Source organism: Pseudoliparis swirei, chromosome 5 (assembly GCF_029220125.1).
Source record: "Pseudoliparis swirei isolate HS2019 ecotype Mariana Trench chromosome 5, NWPU_hadal_v1, whole genome shotgun sequence".
NCBI classification, from domain to species: domain Eukaryota; kingdom Metazoa; phylum Chordata; class Actinopteri; order Perciformes; family Liparidae; genus Pseudoliparis; species Pseudoliparis swirei.
The window spans coordinates 536,010-559,202 of NC_079392.1; the positions used below are offsets into that span (position 1 = coordinate 536,010).

The 23,193-nt window shown below is 48.3% G+C and overlaps 1 protein-coding gene and 1 long non-coding RNA gene across 3 annotated transcripts; both read right to left on the reverse strand.

Moving 5' to 3' along the window:
- Nucleotides 1–1,807: 1,807 nt before the first annotated feature.
- uhrf1 (ubiquitin-like with PHD and ring finger domains 1) lies at nt 1,808–22,067 on the reverse strand. 2 transcript variants are annotated; one of them, XM_056414927.1, is made up of 16 exons: nt 21,979–22,067; nt 17,937–18,095; nt 17,198–17,485; nt 16,168–16,319; nt 15,525–15,740; nt 13,158–13,273; nt 12,867–13,053; nt 10,029–10,260; nt 9,788–9,892; nt 9,607–9,713; nt 9,363–9,525; nt 9,122–9,259; nt 8,786–8,888; nt 8,493–8,641; nt 4,016–4,114; nt 1,808–3,357 (listed from the first exon to the last, which is right to left on the reverse strand). In XM_056414927.1, exons 2-16 carry the CDS (start codon nt 18,087–18,089, stop codon nt 3,211–3,213), a joined length of 2,355 nt encoding a protein of 784 aa, XP_056270902.1. In that variant the 5' UTR covers nt 18,090–18,095; nt 21,979–22,067; the 3' UTR covers nt 1,808–3,210. The 2 variants fall into 2 exon arrangements, with proteins under 2 accessions (XP_056270902.1, XP_056270903.1); XM_056414928.1 differs by having other exon boundaries at nt 17,937–18,129; nt 21,979–22,023.
- LOC130194049 (uncharacterized) lies at nt 4,606–8,477 on the reverse strand. Its single transcript, XR_008831782.1, has 2 exons — nt 5,314–8,477; nt 4,606–4,965 (listed from the first exon to the last, which is right to left on the reverse strand). It is a non-coding gene; the product is annotated as an uncharacterized LOC130194049 (long non-coding RNA).
- Nucleotides 22,068–23,193: the final 1,126 nt, after the last annotated feature.

Consider the following 23,193-nt stretch of genomic DNA (forward strand, 5'->3'; position numbering starts at 1 on the left):
ATTTTGTTTATTAATGCTCTAATGTGCACCCGCTGCTGTGATCCTGCAATTTCCCCATTGTGGGACTAATAAAGGATTATCTAATATATATATATATACACTCACATATATACACACAAATTAAAAATAATTATTAATATATACACTACCGTTCAAAAGTTTGGGATCACTTAGAAATGTCCTTATTTTTCAAAGAAAAGCACTGGTTTTTTCAATGAAGATAACATTAAATCAATTAGAAATACACTCTCTACATTGTTAATGTGGTAAATGACTCTTCTAGGTGGAAACGTCTGGTTTCTAATGAAATATCTCCAGAGGTGTATAGAGGCCCATTCCATCAACGATCACTCCAGTGTTCTAATGGTACATTGTGTTATCGCTTTAGAAGACATGATTAGAAAACCCTTGAAAACCCTTGTGCAATTATGTTAGCACAGCTGAAAACTGTTTTGCTGATGAGAGAAGCTATAAAACTGGCCTTCCTTTGAGCTAGTTGATTATCTGGAGCATCACATTTGTGGGTTCGATAAGACTCTCAAAATGGCCAGAAAAAAAGAACTTTCATGTGAAACTGCCAGTCTATTCTTGTTCTTAGAAATGAAGGCTATTCCATGCAGAAATTGCAAAGAAACTGAAAATGTCCTCCAGCGGTGTGTACTACTCCCTTCAGAGAACAGCACAAAGGGGCTCTAACCAGAGCAGAAAGAGAAGTGGGAGGCCCCGGTGCACAACTCAGCAAGAAGACAAGTACATTAGAGTCTCTAGTTTGAGAAATAGACGCCTCACAGGTCCTCAACTGGCAGCTTCTTTAAATGGTACCCGCAAAACGCCAGTGTCAACGTCGACAGTGAAGAGGCGACTCCGGGATGCTGGCCTTCTAGGCAGAGTGGCAAAGAAAAAGCCATATCTGAGACTGGCCAATGAAAAGAAAAGATTGGTATGGGCAAAAGAACACAGGCATTGGACAGAGGAAGATTGGGAAAGGTGTTCTGGACAGATGAATCCAAGTTTGAGGTGTTTGGATCACACAGAAGAACATTTGTGAGATGCAGAACAGGTGAAAAGATGCTGGAAGAGTGCCTGACACCATCTGTCAAGCATGGTGGAGGTCATGTGATGGTCTGGGGCTGCTTTGGTGCTGGGAAAGTGGGAGGTACCAGGTAAAGGATTTTAAATAAGGAAGGCTATCACTCCATTTTGCAACGCCATGCCATACCCTGTGGGCAGCGCTTGATTGGAGCCAATGTCCTCCTCCAACAGGACAATGACCCAAAGCACACCTCCACATTGTGAAGAACTCTTGAGGGAAGAAGCAGGCAGCTTGCTGTCTGTAATGGAGTGGCCAGTCACCAGATCTCAACCATTGAGCTGTTGTGGGAGCAGCTTGACCGTATGGTCCTCAAGAAGTGCCCATCAAGCCAATCCAACTGGTGGAGGTGCTTCAGGAAGCGTGGGGTGACATTTCAACAGATTACCTCAACAAATTAACAGCTAGAATGCCAAAGGTCTGCAATGCTGGAATTGCTGCAAAAGGATCATTCTTTGACGAAAGCAAAGTTTGAAGGAAGAAAATTAATACTTCAAATACAAATCATTATTTCTAACCTTGTCAATGTCTTGACTATATTTTCTATACATTTTGCAACTCATTTGATATGGAAAACATGAAATTGTCTGGGTGATCCCAAACTTTTGAACGGTAGTGTATATATATTTATCTTTTTTCAAACATTTCATACACCTTAAAGATATTTACATTATCAGAAATTCAAAGCACCCCTCCACCCAAAAAACGAAAGATAGATAATTTAAACTTTTTTTATTGAATAACACTGAACATGTATTGACAATTTGTTGCACCAAAAAAGTGTGCAAGCAATTTTAAAACTACATATCAAAACTAAAACAATGGACTACTAATTATACAATTTTAGAAAATATACATTTCCCAGTATCAAAATATGCGTCTTCATCAAAACTCACACGGCATGTAGAAAGACCGCGTCACACACTGCTGCTGAAGCTCAACACCAACAACTCATGAAGGAAAAAAGGAAACGGAAAAAGTAGTCAATAACAAATTATAATAATTTAGTCTTTCAGGAGCAGTGTGTGGATGTTCCTTAACATGTCTTCTCAACACAAGTATTCCCTGTTTGTAAATAAGTCAGGTATCACAAGTTTGACTCAACACCCCCCCCCCCCCTCACAAAGATGGCAGTAATGGATTATAAAAGATGAAGTAAAACTTCATTTAAAAAAGGTACAAAACGTTCTAGCCAGGTTAGATTTGGTGTCTTTTAGGTCTACTGCTCCAATTAAAGGACTCCTACTTTACTCTCCGTCGGCACTTTAGTTTCTTTAGACTTTTCACAACAGGGAGAATTTAAATCTTCACCAGTTCATTGTTTAGCTTTCCAGGTTGCATCAAATTCATAGTTCAAAACCTCCCGAACTTAATACACAGGTATAAAGTTACCGTATGGAAATATTCAAGCAACGGATACTCGTTAGAGAAGCCAACCAGACACCGACTTCCCGTCTGCTCAGAGCGAAAAACAACTCAACGCGGTCCTCAGGCCGTCTGAGCCGCGTGGTTCACTCCTCCATCCCATCGGGTCTCGACTCACTCGGTCTGCAAGTCTGTCACGATTACATCATTGTCTATCGGAGTCCAGTGGAGACGAGTCAGAGCTCCAGAGACAAACATTCAGTGTGACCCGAGTTTAGAGCTCACCACCCGTCTGTCGAACAGAAGCTGCATTCTGTGCAGAACACCCACAGGAAAGGCTTCTAGATGTAACCCACTGCAACCCAATTAACCCAACTAAGCCCCGCCTCCACACTCAAATCTCTCTTCTCTTTTCCTAAATGCACCAGAGCGGCACCAACCAAACCAACGATAAACGATAAGATCCAGATTCTAATAAAAGCCGTAAAAAGAATATCCAAAGCAGGTGAAAGCACGTTGGACTCGACGTGGAGGGATTTAAAACATTTCACAATATGACGTTAGTTAATGGAACAGATAAACGGCTCAGCGACAAAGGATGTTCAACTCCTCCACCGGCCCGGCGGATCAGAGGTGGAACCGGGAGCAAAGAGGCCCACGACAACGGCTTTATAGTCATAAAATATATTAAGAGAAGTGATTCTTTATTGCCTCTCCTGAAACCCCCTGACAGCTCACTGAGGTCAGCCGGCGGATCACCGGCCGCTGTGGTACCCGGGGAAGAACTGGTGCAGGATGTCCTGCAGAGGCTGGTTGACCGCCATGGGGGAGTTCTTGCCCAGGTCGTGTCTGCAGGCCGGGCAGGTGGACACGTCGGCTCGGAGGGACCGCTGGAGGCATTCCTGGGGAAGACAGCTGCAGGTTAACATGGCCGCTCGTCTCCTCGGCCTCAGAGGAGAGCTCCAACCCATCAGAACCAGTCAGGGTTCTGACACATGTTGGATTTCCAGGACTTTAAACCAAACGTCCATGACCAAACTGACATCTCGGTTTATCCATGAAACAGTGAGAACATCTAGTATTTAAACTGTGAATTCCCAAGCATACAGGATACATTAAATTTAACAAATGACCAGCGACCTTTCCAGTTTCGGTGCGTTCACTTGCAACGCGGAAAAATAATAATTTCGGCGCCAGTAAGAGAGCGTATGCCGGCTTATATTTTGAGCGTCTTTCTTTCTAAAAACATGTTCATTAGTTCAAACTGGGCGTAAATGAACACGTGAATATAAAACATTTCCAGGACTTTTCGAAAACTTTTGTGATTTTTGTTTTTTCCAGGACTTTTCCAGGCCTGGAAATGACCATTTTAAAATTCCATGACTTTTCCAGGTTTTCCATGAGCGTACGAACCCTGATGCAACCGCCCCAGGACCCCGCGTGAGCCCTAGGGTCCAGGAGCATAACGCTCATTCGGTCTTCTTTCAACGACATGTCCACAGCTTTGCTCAAGGGCAATAACCCCGCGGTGGAGTGTGACCAACAGACCGAGTATCTCACCCGGCACACGTTGTGTTGGCACTGGGTGGTGACGGGCTGGTACACCACCTCCTGGCAGCAGATGCACAGGAAGATCTCTTCCACTTTGTTCAAGAACTTCTGCAGGAAGAAAACATGAAACATGTGAAGCAGCTTCACCGCCGTGTGTCTGACAGAGTGAAGACGCCTCATCAGGACCAGAGGTCACCGTCATCGTCTCAAGGTTTCACTCTTCTGCTGCTTCGGACACTTTTGATGTTTGATTCAAATCTCACCATCGGAAGCGTCTGCTTCAAAACTGCTTATTTAAAAGTGCTTCTGCTCACCACACATCACATTGTCCTCAGTGTGTCAACAGTTTCCCCAACACAACATCTAGAGATCCTGCTGGTGGCGTATATATATATATATATATACAGGGTGTCTACAGGAATAAACCAGTGAAATTTAAGACTTTTTAAGACTTTTTAAGACCACGTCTAAATAAAATTTAAGACCTAACTTACGATGGAAATATACATTAATCTAAATTAATTAATTCAAAGTAAACACACTGATGTCTGTTTAAAATTAACAGTATGGTGTAATGCAAAAGTTTAACACAAATGTCATTGCTGTTGTAAATTATATTTATTAATACATGTTCAGAACATTTAAGTCCCATGAACAAATGCTTATAACATCAAGTAAATATATTTTAAAAATACGGGCAACATAGTTCCTTTTGAACAAAAAAATCTATAAAATAACATAAATAACAATTCCAGCTGCTTTTAAAATGCAAATTCATTTACATAATAGAATGTATGTGTGTGTGTGTGTGTGTGTGAGTTCTTATGTCTCTATGTGATGGATGTTTGTGCACAGGTTCATGTCTACTCCTGAGCTTTTGTGAATATACGAGGAAAACAATCCTTTTCAAACTGTATCTATTAATATAAAAACTTCCAGTTGACATTTGGTCCATTCTCCTGGGAAAAAGAAAGAAAAAAGGCAGACATTAGCCATACAACAGTCAACACATCTCTTTATGACACCACCACTTCAGATTAATGTCAGACTGGATCAATATGAATGAATACTATTTTTTCAAATTAAGCAACGTGAGCCATCCCTTGAGCCTAGTGAGCACTAGGTAGACATATTGACAGGTAAACACCACTCTACTACCATTCTAAAACTATTTTTAATTAGTCTAATTAATGTGTAGTGCGCCTATGCATAGCTGTTATTAACTTGACACGAGTAAAGCTTAACTATATGATACACATACTCATATACATGAGGTTAGTTAATACATATATTTATGTTAGACTTACTTTGAGATGCTGAAGTAGGTCCTGGTGTCATGGCCCATGAGCTCCAGAGGATCCTGACTGGACGTGGTCATTTCACCAATAGCACATGAAGTCCAGCTGTCTGCTCGCGGTGGTCTGGTCCAGAGTCTCGTGGAACAGAATGAAGAACGCACTGCAGCGTTGGTCTTCGGTGATGAGCTCTTTGTTGCACGGCGCTGGATTTCCTCCGGTGACCTCCATCGTTGTAGCGTTGAGGTTGTTGCGGGCGGCGGAGCAGGAGCTAGCCCCGCGCGCTGCTGGCGGCCTTCGCTAGTCTCTGTGCTTCTTGCTCTGCTCGTGAGATTCCACCGCTGGAAAGTCTCCCGACACATAACGCAGCTTCAGAAGCATTTCACCGACCGTGACCAGAAACACACGTTCTTTTCAAGCCGTTGTTGAACTTGCATCCTGCCATGTTTTCTAAAGTAGTCGATGCTTCACGTTGTCGGGGATGGGACCGAATACGCGGGGCCCCTTTAAGAGAAGGGGCGTGGCCCCGGTGACACCAGAGACGCCGCAGAGTAACCGGAGCAAAATACGGACCTGGCGGAACACAATGCCTCATATTCGTAATGACATGACACCCAAAAATTTTAAGACCAATCCAATCTGAATTTAAGACTTTTTAAGGCCTTATTTTTAGGAAAAGCAATTTAAGACTTTTTAAGGACCCGCGGACACCCTGTATATATATCAGGCATGAAAACGGGTCAGGGGTGAAAAAGGTGAGGGGGGGGGGGGGGTGCTGGTGGTGACTTCCACGAACATCGATGTTGAACGTTGTATGATAATCTATAGGTCCTCCATTCTGACACCAAGTCAGTGATCGGGCCTATAATACTATAATAATAGTAATAGTGTATAATATGTAGGGCTGTGAAACGATGAAAATTTGTAATCAGGTTAATCACAGGTTTCTGTGGATTAATCATGATTAATCACATATTACCGATATTCTCGGTATATTTTGTGAGAACAGAGATTTATGACAAAAGACGGATATATACATTTATACATTCTTCTATACAATGGTGCTGCAACTCAGCAGTTATTTAGCAGTTTTCTTCCATATGGAACATTAATACATCTTCATCCTAAACAGAATGTTTAACCCTCCTGTTACCTTTCGGGTCAATTTGACCCCATTCAATGTTTAATGTCGGTGTTCTTTGGGGTCAATTTGACCCCAGGCTGTTTTTCACTGTGTCAAACATATCAGAAATATCAACTTTTTTATTTATTTAAAGGGCTATTTAGGTAGTCAACAAACAAACATAAAGTACCTCACACTTAAACTTGGGAAGCAATATTAATTCTAATAATTTTCTGGAGGTTTTAATTGCTGGGGTCAAATTGACCCCGAGGGTAAAATATGTTAGTAAATGTAAAGGTAACAGGAGGGTTAAACAGAACATGTTTCTCTTGTTTGTCAACCATTAACTCCACCATGATACAATCTAAAGGCCTCTAGTCTTCCTCTAGCAGCTGCTGAGGCAAACTGACTGTGTGGGTTTTCTTCATGAACTGGGCCGTGATGAAAGGGACGGCGGGGACACCGCTGCAAAGCTGAAACCTCACCGGCCCGGACAGGTGGACAGATTGACAAGTGACTTTTGTTTTGCTCGGTCCCGATGCGCGCGCACGGAGCTCTGTGGCGCGAGACGGAGATCGATAAGTGTTAACGCAACGCGAAGAGACAGAAATGACATGCTGCTGTGGAGATACGATCAACAACAGACGTTTAGTTTAATAAAAGAACAAAGACGTGCTCTAGAGAACATGTCAGGGGGCGGGCCAATCTCTTTAATGTCATGCGATCTACCGACACTACGCCGCGATCGACTGGCAGGTCGCGATCGACGTGTTGAGACCCTGATCTACAGGAAGTAAAAGTCGTAACAAGGTTTCCGGAGGTGAACCTGCGGAAAGATCATTACCGATGAACAGACCGTCTGCATGAGAGCGGACAGAGTTCAGGTTGAAGTGGTGGATTGGAAGCTCATTTTGCGCATGCGCTAAATGCGGTAAAAAAATTAAACTAATTAATCCTGTAATTTAATCATAACGCGTTAACGCGTTATTTTTCACAGCACTAATAATATGGTCATTCATGAACCAACTTCCTTTTGTTGTTGTTGGCGTGAACAAGTCTTCAAGTCTTGTGCTCTGCTGAGCCATGAGTCTGTTCCTCGAGTCTGTTCTGCCTCTACCTGGTTGTCTTCTATACCATACCTGCCATAAATATCATGATACAATACCATAAAAACAGTATACCATAAATACGATACTGGTATATTTATCTATAATAGTAATAAATAAAATATCTGTATGGTTTACTTTTTACCAACTTTTTCAACTTAACAAATGGCAGTAATATTAGTATTAATACAGCAAGATATGAATGAAACTACATGGAGCCATCATAGCATTGATTATACACTATGAGGCCGTTAGTCTCTGACCAGAGGATCCAGAGTTCATCAGGATGAGCAGCTGGAGAGTTACAGAACTTTACAGACTGAACTTAAACATTTCACTTCTGGCATCTTTTTTTATTTTTATTTTTAAAGCCGAAAATTCCGCCACTTAACGCCCCTCTCTGTTAGCGCTGCGCTGCGCGTGCAAACAGCTCGACACGGAGCAGCGCGGCTCTGATCGCTCTTTTAATGAAGTATTGAGACTAAAACTATGCTAAATCACATCGTGTTTAACGTACGGTACTTTGTTAGCATCGCTCCACCGTGCAGCGCGACAGCAGCAGATAGCGGGCGAACATTCAAGCTAACCTAAACCTCCAAACGCTGAAGACATCTTGACGCTGATTGGCCGAGACGCAACACGTCCCATCAAAGATGTTTTATTGCGAAGAGCACCACTCCACATTTTCTCCGTGTCCCACTCCAATCTCATAAACGCCGGCCGGCCAATTGACCCCCCCCCCAAACAAAAACTCTTCGGATCTACACGATTCACGTAAGTCACCTATTTTGGTTTCAAAACGGCGAATTTCGCCGAAAGGTGAGGGATTCTCATGCCTGATATATATATAAATAAATAAATATAATATAAATAAATATAAAATATATATAAATTTTATATATATAAATAAAATATATAAATATATATAAATAAATCTAAATACACATGCATGCTGTACTGACCGGTCCCAGAGCCAGCGACTCCATGGCTTCATCCCAGACCTTCTTGTTGGACTTGTCGTTCTTGATGAGGGATTTCTGCTCCTGCGTGAGTTTGTAAACTTCCACTTTACTTTTCTTGGGAGTTTTTCCCGGAGAAGTTTTTGAGGAATCTGTTGAGGATGGAAATGAAATCATTCGAGTGGAGGAGCACGACCAACGGCCTACGATCCCTGAGACGCCGTCCTCCACGGACCCGTCTCCCGGTGCAGTGGGAGACCCGAATGAAGGAAACCCAAATTAAAACTCCCACGTACCGCTGCCCTGAGATTTCCTCTTCCTCTTTGTCTTGCTTGGTGTCTCCTCCTCTTCCTCTACTTCATTTTTGTTTTCCTTCTCCTTCTGATAACCAGCAGGATACTAGAAAGACACGAGTACATTTAATTAAAGTTACTGCAGTAAATCAGCTCAAAGCTCGTTGTTCTGCTTTGATGTGTGAAACCAGGACAGTTAGTGTTCATGTCATTCTACACAACACATTGTGCTTAAGTAAAGGAACTTTGTAGTGAGGTTTATTCTATTGGAGCTGTTCTCATCTCTCCAGCCTTACGCATGTACACATCCCATAATAACCCCGCGGCGCGGTCAGCTACCTGCAGGGTGAGCCCGAGCTTCTTGATGCGCTCCTTCCCGTCTCTGGTCCACGGAGCCGGCTCCTCGTCGTCACGCCTCAGCAGATACCTCCAGACCAGGAAGCCGGACTTGCCCTTGGCTGGCCAGTACTTCACCACCTGGAGGGGTCAAAGGTCACAGCTCTTCAACAAGAGGTCCTCCTCACGGTGGAGGTGCGGCATGCGTCCGTTTGACGACACGGACACGTCCCGAGCCTCTCACCTTGTAGATGCCGTCGTAGCGGTTCCCCTCCTCGGGGGAGTATTTGCTGTGCTTGCGGCCCTTGCAGCTGCGCACCACCCTCACCGGCTTCCCTTGCTTCCAGTTCTTGGACTCGGCTCCATTTTTGTTGTTGACGGGGACGTTACAGTTGAGAGCCACGGCCCTGAGAACCGGAGGAAGCCATGAAGATGAGCACCGTGAAACAGCATGCTGTTGGCGGAGAGGAAGTCACATGTCCTCGTACCGGTTCATGTGGGTCAGCGTCTGGTCACACGACTGCTCAGCTGTCCTCTTGTTTCCAGAAAGGTCTCGACCTCCAGATCCCGTGTAAGTGAACTCATTTCCATCGTCCTGCAACGAGAGCGTCACACGTTACCGACGACGCGCGGAGGCGCAGCGCGATGTGGAGCGGAGGAGCAGCGCACCACGTCGTCCTCGTAGCCTCCCGCCAGCACCAGGGAGAAGGCGCCGTCGTTGCTCCGGCCGTGGATCCCGGCCACGTGAGGCCGGTGGACGCCGGTCTCACTGACCTGGGGAGGAACACGTCAACACATCTAAACGTCAACACGTCAACACATCAACACATCAACACGTCGTGGTGGAGCCGGACCCTCGTCTGGTTTCCACTCGGACATCGAGCAGCCCTCATGACCCCCGCTGACCGACCTGCACTCTGAACTTCCACAAGGAGCCGACGGGGACGCCGGGGATCGGCCCGTAGTGGTTGGAGGGGACGATGGTGCACTGCTTGGTGCGCCCGACGCACGCCATCCCCTTGCCCCAGTCCCTCTGGCTGGAGGAGCTGGCAGACGCCATCTTGGATTTCTTCTTGCTTTCCTTCAGCTTCTCTCCAGCCAACACGACCTCACTGGCGTCGTTACGGCAACCCGGGCAATACCTGGAGGAGTGGAGGAAAGGGTCAACGCCGTCATTAGAGGTCGAGCACATTAATAACTCAGGTGAGCTCAGCTCACAAAGGAAAGACGGACGTTGGATTCAGCTTCAAAGAGATAAAGAGGTTAAGCACTTAAAAAACGGGGAAAGTAGTATTTGCAATGCATTCTGGGTTTATTAGGTAAACAGTTGAAACACTCAGCTCTTGAGTTGTTAGAACGTCATTTTAGAAAAATATGAATTGCATCTGAAAAAAACCCAGATGCATGTTAGATACATGACGCATGGTTAGCTACATGAACGTGTATGACGTTAGCTACGTGAACGTATGACGTTAGCTACGTGAACGCATGACGTTAGCTTCGTGAACGCATGCCGTTAGCTACGTGAACCTATGACGTTAGCTACATGAACGTATGACGTTAGCTACGTGAACGTATGACGTTAGCTACGTGAACGCATGACGTTAGCTTCGTGAGCGATGCGTTACGTGAACGCATGACGTTAGCTACGTGAACGCATGCCGTTAGCTACATGAACATATGACGTTAGCTACGTGAACGTATGACGTTAGCTACGTGAAGGCATGCCGTGAGCTACGTGAAGGCATGCCGTTAGCTCCGTGAAGGCATGCCGTGAGCTACGTGAAGGCATGCCGTTAGCTACGTGAACGTATGACGTTAGCTACGTGAACGCATGACGTTAGCTTCGTGAACGCATGCCGTTAGCTACGTGAACCTATGACGTTAGCTACGTGAAGGCATGCCGTTAGCTACGTGAAGGCATGCCGTGAGCTACGTGAAGGCATGCCGTTAGCTACGTGAAGGCATGCCGTTAGCTACGTGAAGGCATGCCGTTAGCTACGTGAAGGCGTGCCGTGAGCTACGTGAAGGCGTGCCGTTAGCTACGTGAAGGCATGCCGTTAGCTCCGTGAAGGCATGCCGTTAGCTACGTGAAGGCGTGCCGTGAGCTACGTGAAGGCGTGCCGTGAGCTACGTGAAGGCGTGCCGTGAGCTACGTGAAGGCGTGCCGTGAGCTCCGTGAAGGCGTGCCGTTAGCTACGTGAAGGCGTGCCGTGAGCTACGTGAAGGCGTGCCGTTAGCTACGTGAAGGCGTGCCGTTAGCTCCGTGAAGGCGTGCCGTTAGCTACGTGAAGGCGTGCCGTGAGCTACGTGAAGGCGTGCCGTGAGCTACGTGAAGGCGTGCCGTGAGCTACGTGAAGGCGTGCCGTGAGCTACGTGAAGGCGTGCCGTGAGCTACGTGAAGGCGTGCCGTGAGCTACGTGAAGGCGTGCCGTGAGCTACGTGGCGTGCCGTTAGCTACGTGAATGCCGTGAGCTACGTGAAGGCATGCCGTTAGCTACGTGAAGGCGTGCCGTGAGCTACGTGAAGGCGTGCCGTTAGCTACGTGAAGGCGTGCCGTGAGCTACGTGAAGGCGTGCCGTTAGCTACGTGAAGGCATGCCGTTAGCTACGTGAAGGCATGCCGTTAGCTACGTGAAGGCGTGCCGTTAGCTACGTGAGCGCGTGAGCTACGTGAAGGCGTGCCGTTAGCTACGTGAAGCGTGCCGTGGCGGTGAAGGCATGCCGTAGCTACGTGAAGGCATGCCGTTAGCTACGTGAAGGCATGCCGTAGCTACGTGAAGGCATGCCGTTAGCTACGTGGCGTGTCAAGCTGCATGCCGTAGCTTGCTACGTGAAGGCGTGCCGTTAGCGGAAGGCGTGCGTTAGCTACGTGAAGGCGTGCCGGTGACACGTGGCGACCGTGACAACGTGCTTAGCTCTGCAACGCGTGTTCTCAAACGTGAAGGCTAAGTGTTCTTCGTGAAGGCGCATTTAGCACGTGGCTCCTAGCTACGTGAAGGCATGCCGTGTGCTACGTGAAGGCATGCGTTAGCTACGTGGCGTGCGTTAGCTCCGTGGATTTAGGCGTGCCGTGAGCTACGTGAAGGCGTGCCGTTAGCTACGTGAAGGCGTGCCGTGAGCTACGTGAAGGCGTGCCGTGAGCTACGTGAAGGCGTGCCGTGAGCTACGTGAAGGCGTGCCGTTAGCTACGTGAAGGCGTGCCGTGAGCTACGTGAAGGCGTGCCGTTAGCTACGTGAAGGCGTGCCGTGAGCTACGTGAAGGCATGCCGTGAGCTACGTGAAGGCATGCCGTTAGCTACGTGAAGGCGTGCCGTGAGCTACGTGAAGGCATGCCGTTAGCTACGTGAAGGCGTGCCGCGAGCTACGTGAAGGCGTGCCGCGAGCTCCGGGAAGGCGTGCCGCGAGCTCCGTGAAGGCGTGCCGCGAGCTACGTGAAGGCGTGCCGTTAGCTCCGTGAAGGCGTGCCGCGAGCTACGTGAAGGCGTGCCGTGAGCTACGTGAAGGCGTGCCGTTAGCTACGTGAAGGCGTGCCGTGAGCTACGTGAAGGGGTCGCGTGAGCTACGTGAAGGCGTGCCGTGAGCTACGTGAAGGCGTGCCGTGAGCTACGTGAAGGCGTGCCGTGAGCTACGTGAAGGCGTGCCGTGAGCTACGTGAAGGCGTGCCGTGAGCTACGTGAAGGCGTGCCGTGAGCTACGTGAAGGCGTGCCGTGAGCTACGTGAAGGCGTGCCGTGAGCCGGTTCCCACCAGTCGTCGTCGGCGGGGATGCCGCTGAGCGGCGGGCTGAGGCAGTAGGTGTGGAAGGCCAGGTCACACTCGTCACACAGCAGCTGCTTGTCCGGGTCCTGCTTCATGCCGCACACGTGGCAGTTGCACCACTGGCAGTTCTTCTTCAGGTCGTCCTGACAGTGTTTACACTCGGGCCCGTTGGACCCTGAGGACAGACGGGATCACCTGCTCAATGAGGCTCCATGTGGACAGACACTTCAAACCCGTGATTCACGAGAGCTCCTCTTCATCGAGGCCTCCGGAACCTACTCTTCAAGGGACTCTCCGCTCCGGCGGGGGCGTCGCCCAGAGCGCCGGCCTCCTCGATCTTATAGAGCTCCGTCAGGAACATGATGCGGCAGTCCTTCAGAGAGTCTCCGGCCTCGCTGCAGAGAAACCGACAGGCAGATACCAGGTTGACCTTTGACCCTCCACATGAACACAGTGACCAGGTTGACCTTTGACCCTCCACATGAACACAGTGACCAGGTTGACCTTTGACCCTCCACATGAACACAGTGACCAGGTTGACCTTTGACCCTCCACATGAATACAGTGACCAGGTTAACCTCTGACCCTCCACATGAACACAGTGACCAGGTTGACCTTTGACCCTCCACATGAACACAGTGACCAGGTTAACCTCTGACCCTCCACATGAATAGTGACCAGGTTGACCTTTGACCCTCCACATGAACACAGAGACCAGGTTAACCTCTGACCCTCCACATGAACAGTGACCAGGTTGACCTTTGACCCTCCACATGAACACAGTGACCAGGTTGACCTTTGACCCTCCACATGAACACAGTGACCAGGTTAACCTCTGACCCTCCACATGAACACAGTGACCAGGTTGACCTCTGACCCTCCACATGAACACAGTGACCAGGTTAACCTCTGACCCTCCACATGAACACAGTGACCAGGTTGACCTTTGACCCTCCACATGAACACAGTGACCAGGTTAACCTCTGACCCTCCACATGAACAGTGACCAGGTTGACCTTTGACCCCCCACATGAACAGTGACCAGGTTGACCTTTGACCCTCCACATGAATACAGTGACCAGGTTAACCTCTGACCCTCCACATGAACACAGTGACCAGGTTGACCTTTGACCCTCCACATGAACACAGTGACCAGGTTAACCTCTGACCCTCCACATGAACAGTGTCCAGGTTGACCTTTGACCCTCCACATGAACACAGTGACCAGGTTGACCTTTGACCCTCCACATGAACACAGTGACCAGGTTAACCTCTGACCCTCCACATGAATACAGTGACCAGGTTGACCTCTGACCCTCGACATGAATACAGTGACCAGATTGACCTTTGACCCTCCACATGAACACAGTCACCAGGTTGACCTCTGACCCTCCACATGAACACAGTGACCAGGTTGACCTTTGACCCTCCACATGAATACAGTGACCAGGTTAACCTCTGACCCTCCACATGAACACAGTGACCAGGTTGACCTTTGACCCTCCACATGAACACAGTGACCAGGTTAACCTCTGACCCTCCACATGAATAGTGACCAGGTTGACCTTTGACCCTCCACATGAACACAGTGACCAGGTTAACCTCTGACCCTCCACATGAACAGTGACCAGGTTGACCTTTGACCCTCCACATGAACACAGTGACCTCTGACCCTCCACATGAACAGTGACCAGGTTGACCTTTGACCCTCCACATGAATACAGTGACCAGGTTAACCTCTGACCCTCCACATGAACACAGTGACCAGGTTGACCTTTGACCCTCCACATGAACACAGTGACCAGGTTAACCTCTGACCCTCCACATGAACACAGTGACCAGGTTGACCTCTGACCCTCCACATGAACACAGTGACCAGGTTGACCTCTGACCCTCCACATGAACACAGTGACCAGGTTAACCTCTGACCTTCCACATGAACACAGTGACCAGGTTGACCTTTGACCCTCCACATGAACACAGTGACCAGGTTGACCTTTGACCCTACACATGAACACAGTGACCAGGTTAACCTCTGACCCTCCACATGAACACAGTGACCTCTGACCCTCCACATGAACAGTGTCCAGGTTGACCTTTGACCCTCCACATAAACACAGTGACCTCTGACCCTCCACATGAACACAGTGACCAGGTTGACCTTTGACCCTCCACATGAACACAGTGACCAGGTTAACCTCTGACCCTCCACTTGAATACAGTGACCAGGTTGACCTCTGACCCTCCACATGAACACAGTGACCAGATTGACCTTTGACCCTCCACATGAACACAGTCACCAGGTTGACCTTTGACCCTCCACATGAACACAGTCACCAGGTTGACCTCTGACCCTCCACATGAACACAGTGACCTCTGACCTTCCACATGAACAGTGACCAGGTTGACCTTTGACCCTCCACATGAACAGTGACCAGGTTGACCTCTGACCCTCCACATGAACAGTCACCAGGTTGACCTCTGACCCTCCACATGAACACAGTCACCAGGTTGACCTCTGACCCTCCACATGAACACAGTCACCAGGTTGACCTCTGACCCTCCACATGAACAGTGACCAGGTTGACCTTTGACCCTCCACATGAACAGTGACCAGGTTGACCTCTGACCTCCAGTAAGTCTCACCCCAGGAGGATCTTGGCGTGGATCTCCCTGGCCGTGCGCGTCTCCCTCTTCCTCTGGATCTCGGCGTCGTACCAGTAGCCCCTCTCCTTGGGGTCGTCGGGGTTGTAGTTCACCATGAGGACCATGCCGGGCTCCAGCTGGTGCCACTGGTACACGGTGCGGGCCCGCGGGCGCACGTCCCTGGACAGCAGCTCGATGACGCCGTCCTCAGGGTAGCTGGATGGAAACGACACCAGATCAGAGACATCAAGGTGCTCCCTGCACGATGGAGAGGATCTACTGCAGAGGATCCACTACAGCAGAGGATCTACTACTGGAGAGAATCTACTACTGCAGAGGATCTACTACTGCAGAGGATCTACTACTGCAGAGGATCTACTACTGGAGAGGATCTACTGCAGAGGATCTACTACTGCAGAGGATCTACTACTGCAGAGGATCTACTGCAGAGGATCTACTACTGCAGAGGATCTACTACTGGAGAGGATCTACTGCAGAGGATCTACTGCAGAGGATCTACTGCAGAGGATCTACTACTGGAGAGGATCTACTGCAGATGATCTACTACTGGAGAGGATCTACTGGAGAGGATCTCCTACAGGATGATGTCATAAGGACTCTAACATGAGTAAACGGTTCTCACTCTTCGTATTTGACGTGGTACAGGATCACCTCGGCGGCCGGGGCCTCGGCAGCCTCCGCTGAGGGTGTCGCCGTCGTCTTGGTGACGTTGACGATCTGGGCCTCGAACCAGGCGCCCATGTTCAGGTCCCGAGCGTCCACCGGCTCATTGATCTGGAGGAGAGGACCAATGAGACGCGTTCCTCACGGCGTTCAACACAAACTAGCGCTCTGAGAACAGTCCACACTTTGTAAGTTTGTGATTGTTCTGAACGCTTCATCCTGACGCAGAGCGAGTCGAACTACACGTCTTCACGCCGCCTTAAGATGGGGGGAAGCACAGGAGACGGACGCATCCAGCAGCTCCTCCCCCTTTATGGAAATCACCAACATTTAAATATTCATGCAAAGTTCACCAAGGTAACCTCAGGTAGCAGCACGACAGCACTGAGCTGCGTCTGGATACTTCAGTTATGGTGCCTGAAGACACATCAGCACCACCAGAGCTCAATACAGGATAATAACATATAATAATTTCAGTTTTAGGAATGTTCTGTCGAATATGTAGACCTCACACCATGAGCCCACAGCGGCCCTGGAGCATGAGGCTGTCGTGGGGCGTTCAGGCTCTGGTCCTGGCTAATGAAGCAGCTTTATATTACATTATCAGTACTTGAACACACCATCCAGCTCATCTCTTTTGATGAGCTCAATAAGCTTCTTCTGTACACCAATAACTGTTTAACAATTTTTTGTGTTGCGTTATATTGACAATTAATTAGATTTTTTTTCTTGCATAAAATTAGTTAAAGAATTCTTATACTGCATTTAGTTGTCGAGCGTTAACTTTTCCAACTTTCTTTTAGGTTGGCAAAAGCACCACCGATGTGTTTGTGTCGGCCCCTGAAGCTGTGAACCACGGGAACACGCGTTCACTCGTGGTCTCCAGTCGTCTCTTCCTCCGACATGCCACCAACAGACCGGAGGCAACAACAGTGACCTGCAAACACCGAATACGACTTCAAATCTCCTCCACCAGCTTTGAAACAGACCTTGTAGGACCCGAACCCCGGGTCCACGAGCTCCGGGGGGCCGCCGGGCTCCGAGCCGGCCGTCTGGGCGGAGGGGCCGGCGGCCGTCTGGGCCTCCGCCTCTCCGTGGGTGGAGTTCTTGTCGGACTCACTCTGGGTGGAGCCGCAGCCGGAGTCGGAGTCGGAGAGCTCCGCCTCCTTGTCTTTGCTCTTGATGACGTCGACGGCCGGCATCTTGTTCCTGACGAGCAGCTGCACGATGTCGTTCAGCCCCACGTTGTAGTCGAAGATGGTGTGGCCGTCCTCCATCTGGGGAACACGGGGGTTAGCCAAGGCAGACGAGAGGTGGTCGTCCCGGCCCCGATGCTTCTTCTGGTTTCACGTGAAGCGGTCGTGGCGTCTGTCCACCGGGCCGGACGCTCACCTGACTGCAGCCGCCGGGGTTTCATTTCACAACTGACAATACAACTCAATAATAATAATGTAACTCGTCTGTGTTGCTTGCGGTAAAAAGCGTGCGGTCACCCCGTCACCGTACATCATTACCTGTGAATAAACTACCTGCACACTGCTCCACACTGCCCCCTGTGGTCAACCTGAGAAATGCTCCACACCCAAAACAATGCAGACGTCACGCATGGCTCCAACAAACCGTGCATTACCTTTTAAAGTGTTGTTTGTGTATTCTTTGTCCATGAGGAACTAAAGGAGATGACCATCCATGACATATCTCCTCCACAGACACTACACCTGAGCTCACCTGCTTGCCGCGGTAGAACAGCCTCTGCTTCTCCGGCTCCACCTTGAAGAGCTCTGAGATCTTCAGCCGCAGGTCGTCCACCTTGGTGAGCTTGGACAGCGAGTCCACCCGGTGGGTCTCCCTCCCGTCCATGGTGCGCACCTGAATCCACATGCTGCCCTGTGTCAACAGACCACCGTTAGCGTCCGCTCCGCTGAGACACCAGAAAGCCAGGAGTGTTAAACTTCAATATTGGAAGGCCAATAATTTGTGTTTGATTGCATGCACTGCAAAAACATTCACCAAAGATCAAGACCACGTCTGATACGATACGGCTCAAGTCTGCCAAGAAAAAGTATTTTAGTTTTCACATCATCTGTAATTTTTCCTCCGATCTGCACAAAGTCATGACTGTTACCCCATGACCGTTTCTCCTGGAGCTCTCACTTTTATAGACGCTGCCAACTCCAACATACACGTTAAGTCTAGAAGTTATTAATTTTGGTCCAAGAATTGACTAAATTAATCTGAATATATCAGTCCTGGTGTATTGTGGACATGTTTCTGGATCTAGTCCTGGTCCATAGTGGACATCTCGCCGTGGACATTAGTCCTGTTGTGTGGACATTAGTCCTGTTGAGTAGACATTAGTCCTGTAGTGTGGACATTAGTCCTGTAGTGTGGACATTAGTCCTGTTGTGTGGACATTAGTCCTGTTGAGTAGACATTAGTCCTGTAGTGTGGACATTAGGGCTGCAACTAACGTTTATTTTGATAATCGATTAATCGGTTGATTATTTTATCGATTAATCGAATAAAAAAACAAAAAAACTTTAATTTTCAACCCTTTATTCAAAACAGGGTCCGTACGGTCATAGAAAACCTGGAAAAGTCATGGCATTTTTAAATGGCTATTAGCAGGCCTAGAAAAGTAATTGAAAAAAATAAAATCCCAAAATATTTGGAAAAGTAATGCAAATTTGTTTGATTCAAATGTTAATTTACACGGTATATATACGGTATGCTTTGGAATTATCATTGTTATTTTAAACACTACATCTTCTCACTGTCACGTATAGACAAAGTTTTCACTAAATGTTTAATCATGGAAATTTGGTTTAAAGTCATGGAAAGGTCCTGGTACTGGTCAGCATGGTGATGAACCTGTTCACTGGTCACCATGTGATGAACCTGTTCACTGGTCACCATGGTGATGAACCTGTTCACTGGTCACCATGGTGATGAACCTGTTCACTGGTCAGCATGGTGATGAACCTGACAGCTCTCCTCTCCTGAGCAGTGGTCACCATGGTGATGAACCTGTTCACTGGTCACCATGGTGATGAACCGTCACAAACAGACTGACAGCTCTCCTCTCCTGAGCAGTGGTCCCGCCCCCTGAACAATATCAGACGCGTTCCGATTTATTATTTTGTTCACCTGGCCCGCTGCCGTTGAGATTACAGTGAGACGCGGAAAAAATGTGGAGTGGTGCTCTTCTTCACAATAGAACATCTTTGATGGACGTGTTGCGTCTCGGCCAATCAGCGTTCAGATGTCCACAGCGTTTGGGAAGTTATGTTAGCTTGAATGTTAGTCCGCTACATCTACTGCTGTCACGCTGCACGGTGTAGCGATGCTAACAAAGTACCCGTACGTTAAAAAACGATGTGATTTAGCATATTTTTAGTATCGATACTTCATTAAAAGAGCGATCAGAGCGCACGCGCTGCTCCGCTCCGATAAATGGTGTCTGCACGCGCAGCGCTCACAGCGAGTGGCATCGTGGCTTATCTCCGTTGCAAAATATTTTCCGCTATCCGCCACGGAATAAATAACCACGTTTTCTACGTTATCCTCTTGTGGAAATGCCACACGTGGTGACATGTAGCGCCCTGGTGTCTGGGGTCATGACGTCACCCGGAGGCGCACTCAGCTCCGTGAATGTCTCCGACTACGTGAATGACTTCCGCATCCAGCGCCACGTGAGCAGCAGCAGCCAATTAGACTCATCAACAGAGGAGCAGCTCAGCGCTGATTGGCTCTCACAACGCAGCGTTCTGTCCTCTCGCTCCGCTCTGGTTTCTCCTGCGCCGCTCTGCGATCAAATCAACTTTGTTTATACTCTGACTTATTGAGCGCCGTAATAATCGCGCGACAACGAATCGATAATGAAATTCGTTGCCAACTATTTTAATAATCGATTTTTAACGATTTTACCGATTCGTTGTTGCAGCCCTAGTGGACATTAGTCCTGTAGTGTGGACATTAGTCCTGTAGTGTGGACATTAGTCCTGTAGTGTAGACATTAGTCCTGTCGAGTGGACATTAGTCCTGTTGTCTGGACATTAGTCCTGTCGAGTGGACATTAGTCCTGTTGTCTGGACATTAGTCCTGTCGAGTGGTCATTAGTCCTGTAGTGTGGACATTAGTCCTGTCGAGTGGACATTAGTCCTGTAGTGTAGACATTAGTCCTGTAGTGTGGACATTAGTCCTGTTGTCTGGACATTAGTCCTGTAGTGTGGACATTAGTCCTGTAGTGTGGACATTAGTCCTGTCGAGTGGACATTAGTCCTGTAGTGTGGACATTAGTCCTGTAGTGTAGACATTAGTCCTGTCGAGTGGACATTAGTCCTGTCGAGTGGACATTAGTCCTGTCGAGTGGACATTAGTCCTGTCGTCTGGACATTAGTCCTGTCGAGTGGACATTAGTCCTGTCGTCTGGACATTAGTCCTGTCGTCTGGACATTAGTCCTGTCGAGTGGACATTAGTCCTGTCGAGTGGACATTAGTCCTGTCGAGTGGACATTAGTCCTGTCGTCTGGACATTAGTCCTGTCGTCTGGACATTAGTCCTGTCGAGTGGACATTAGTCCTGTCGTCTGGACATTAGTCCTGTCGAGTGGACATTAGTCCTGTCGAGTGGACATTAGTCCTGTCGTCTGGACATTAGTCCTGTCGAGTGGACATTAGTCCTGTCGAGTGGACATTAGTCCTGTCGTCTGGACATTAGTCCTGTCGAGTGGACATTAGTCCTGTCGAGTGGACATTAGTCCTGTCGAGTGGACATTAGTCCTGTCGTCTGGACATTAGTCCTGTCGAGTGGACATTAGTCCTGTCGTCTGGACATTAGTCCTGTCGAGTGGACATTAGTCCTGTCGAGTGGACATTAGTCCTGTCGTCTGGACATTAGTCCTGTCGAGTGGACATTAGTCCTGTCGAGTGGACATTAGTCCTGTCGTCTGGACATTAGTCCTGTCGAGTGGACATTAGTCCTGTCGTCTGGACATTAGTCCTGTCGAGTGGACATTAGTCCTGTTGTGTGTCCATGCTGTACTGGCTGTCACACAACCAGCTCATTTGAATACAGTGCGGGAAACGGAGCTGCAGGCCACGCCCCGTTCCTTCAAAGCACATCCGGAGGCAGAGCAGCAAACAATGTGGCTCTGACCGTAAAACAGACGCGAGCATCGTCAACTCGGTTATTGAGGCTCTGCATGTTCACTAGAACACATTTAAACACTTGGTTCCGAGCTGCTCCGCACGGAGCCGACAGCAGGGAACACGACAACAACACAGCACTAAACTTCCTCCACGCGAAGGTTTTATTTTACAAACATTTATTTTTCTTTCTTTCTTAATATGAAAAGCTCGAGCCAGTTCTCCACGAGCCAAACGCGGAGAACAGAACCATGAGCGCGTCGCTCGGTTGGAGGCGTGTGTGTTTCATCAGGTTGTAGTTCTTGCTCCTCGTCTCGAGGCCGGACTACAGATCAACAACAGACCCGCTCCTCCATCGAGCACACCACGTTACCACCTCCTGCTACAGGCACGACGCGGTAGCTCAAAGAAAGCGCTACTTTCGACCTCACGAGCCACCGTCCGCTGACTCAACATGGCGATGAGTTTAGTTGAGCTCGTTAAAGGCGGCAAACTTGGTCCGGTAACGACAACACAAACAGAAACGAGGTACTTTGTCAAGTTAGCTAACCAGTGAGCTAACAACTGGCATCAATGAGTAACATGTTTTAAAGTTGTGAAAACAGAAGAGAAACACGCTGTACCTGTTAGTTCGTCCAAGTGAAAACACGGAATTCACGTGAACGGAGAACCGCGCAGGCTTTCCGCAAATAACTTGTTAGAAAGGTTCGCGCGACCAACTCTCTGCTAGTTGGAGATCAATGAGTTATTCTTCAAGACTTTCAGACCCCGCCCGCTCTGAGAATGCTGCTCCGCCATTGGCTGAATTCGTCCGAGCAAATCGCGCTCATTGGCTAAGAGGGCTGTCCGTTTGGAATGTGACTGGAGCTTAGCCTCAGCGCGCGAAACGACAGTCTCGTGGGTGCAGCTCGCCTTCGGACACTTATCGCGAGACTACAACGCGCCGTAGCCCGGTACCCGGGCGACAGATGGTGGTTCTTGTAAACAACCTCACCGTAGAGCTGTTATCACGTGTGACGAGGGACTGCTTCGACACTATACGATCACTCTACTTCAAAACACGTCGTCAACATGTGTTAAACGTGTATGACGTAATGATGCTTAATAACGATGTAAAGTAAAACCCTTCTAAAGGTGAATGAGGCAACGCAGTTCAAACTGGAGCCGTGTGAGGCCGTGTTTGCGTGAGAGGATCTTTATTGGGGTGAATGGTGCAATCTCCTGCTTCTGTCGCTGCTCGATCTATTCGTCTAGAGGCTCATGTAGGACGCTTGAGGTTCCCTGTGGTTCCTGATTCATGAGAGCATCCCCAGCTCAGGGCCTCCAGGCCGGCCGTCGCCATCGAGCAACACTCAGATCATATGGGGAGCTCTGCTGCTGCAGGCTTCATTCTGACGTCACGAGACACAGAAACCTTCACTCACGTCATCAGAGAAGAGTCCCGTCATGGCCAACGTCAAGACACGTGACAGAGTTCTGTAAAAGCAATCTTTATTCCTTTTGTGTGAAATAAGTCTGAATATAATACTGTGTGGCTGCTACACTAATTACACGTTCTTAAATATTGAAAGTATATGTCATTAATGATGTGCTGGCTAGGGAAACACAACGCTATATTTATGAGCTTTAAATAATGCTCATCATTTCTTAAAATGGTAGTATCATATGATACGGCAGGTTGTGTAATAATGTTAATGTCACTTTAGGAAAATGGCATGGGCAGGCAGAGGACAGTGAACGTGTGTGTGTAACTAGGAAGAGGGGACTGACTATGCTTGTATAACTTGGACAGTGATGTACAGGACAGGGGACATTTTATTCATTTTTATTCAGAAATA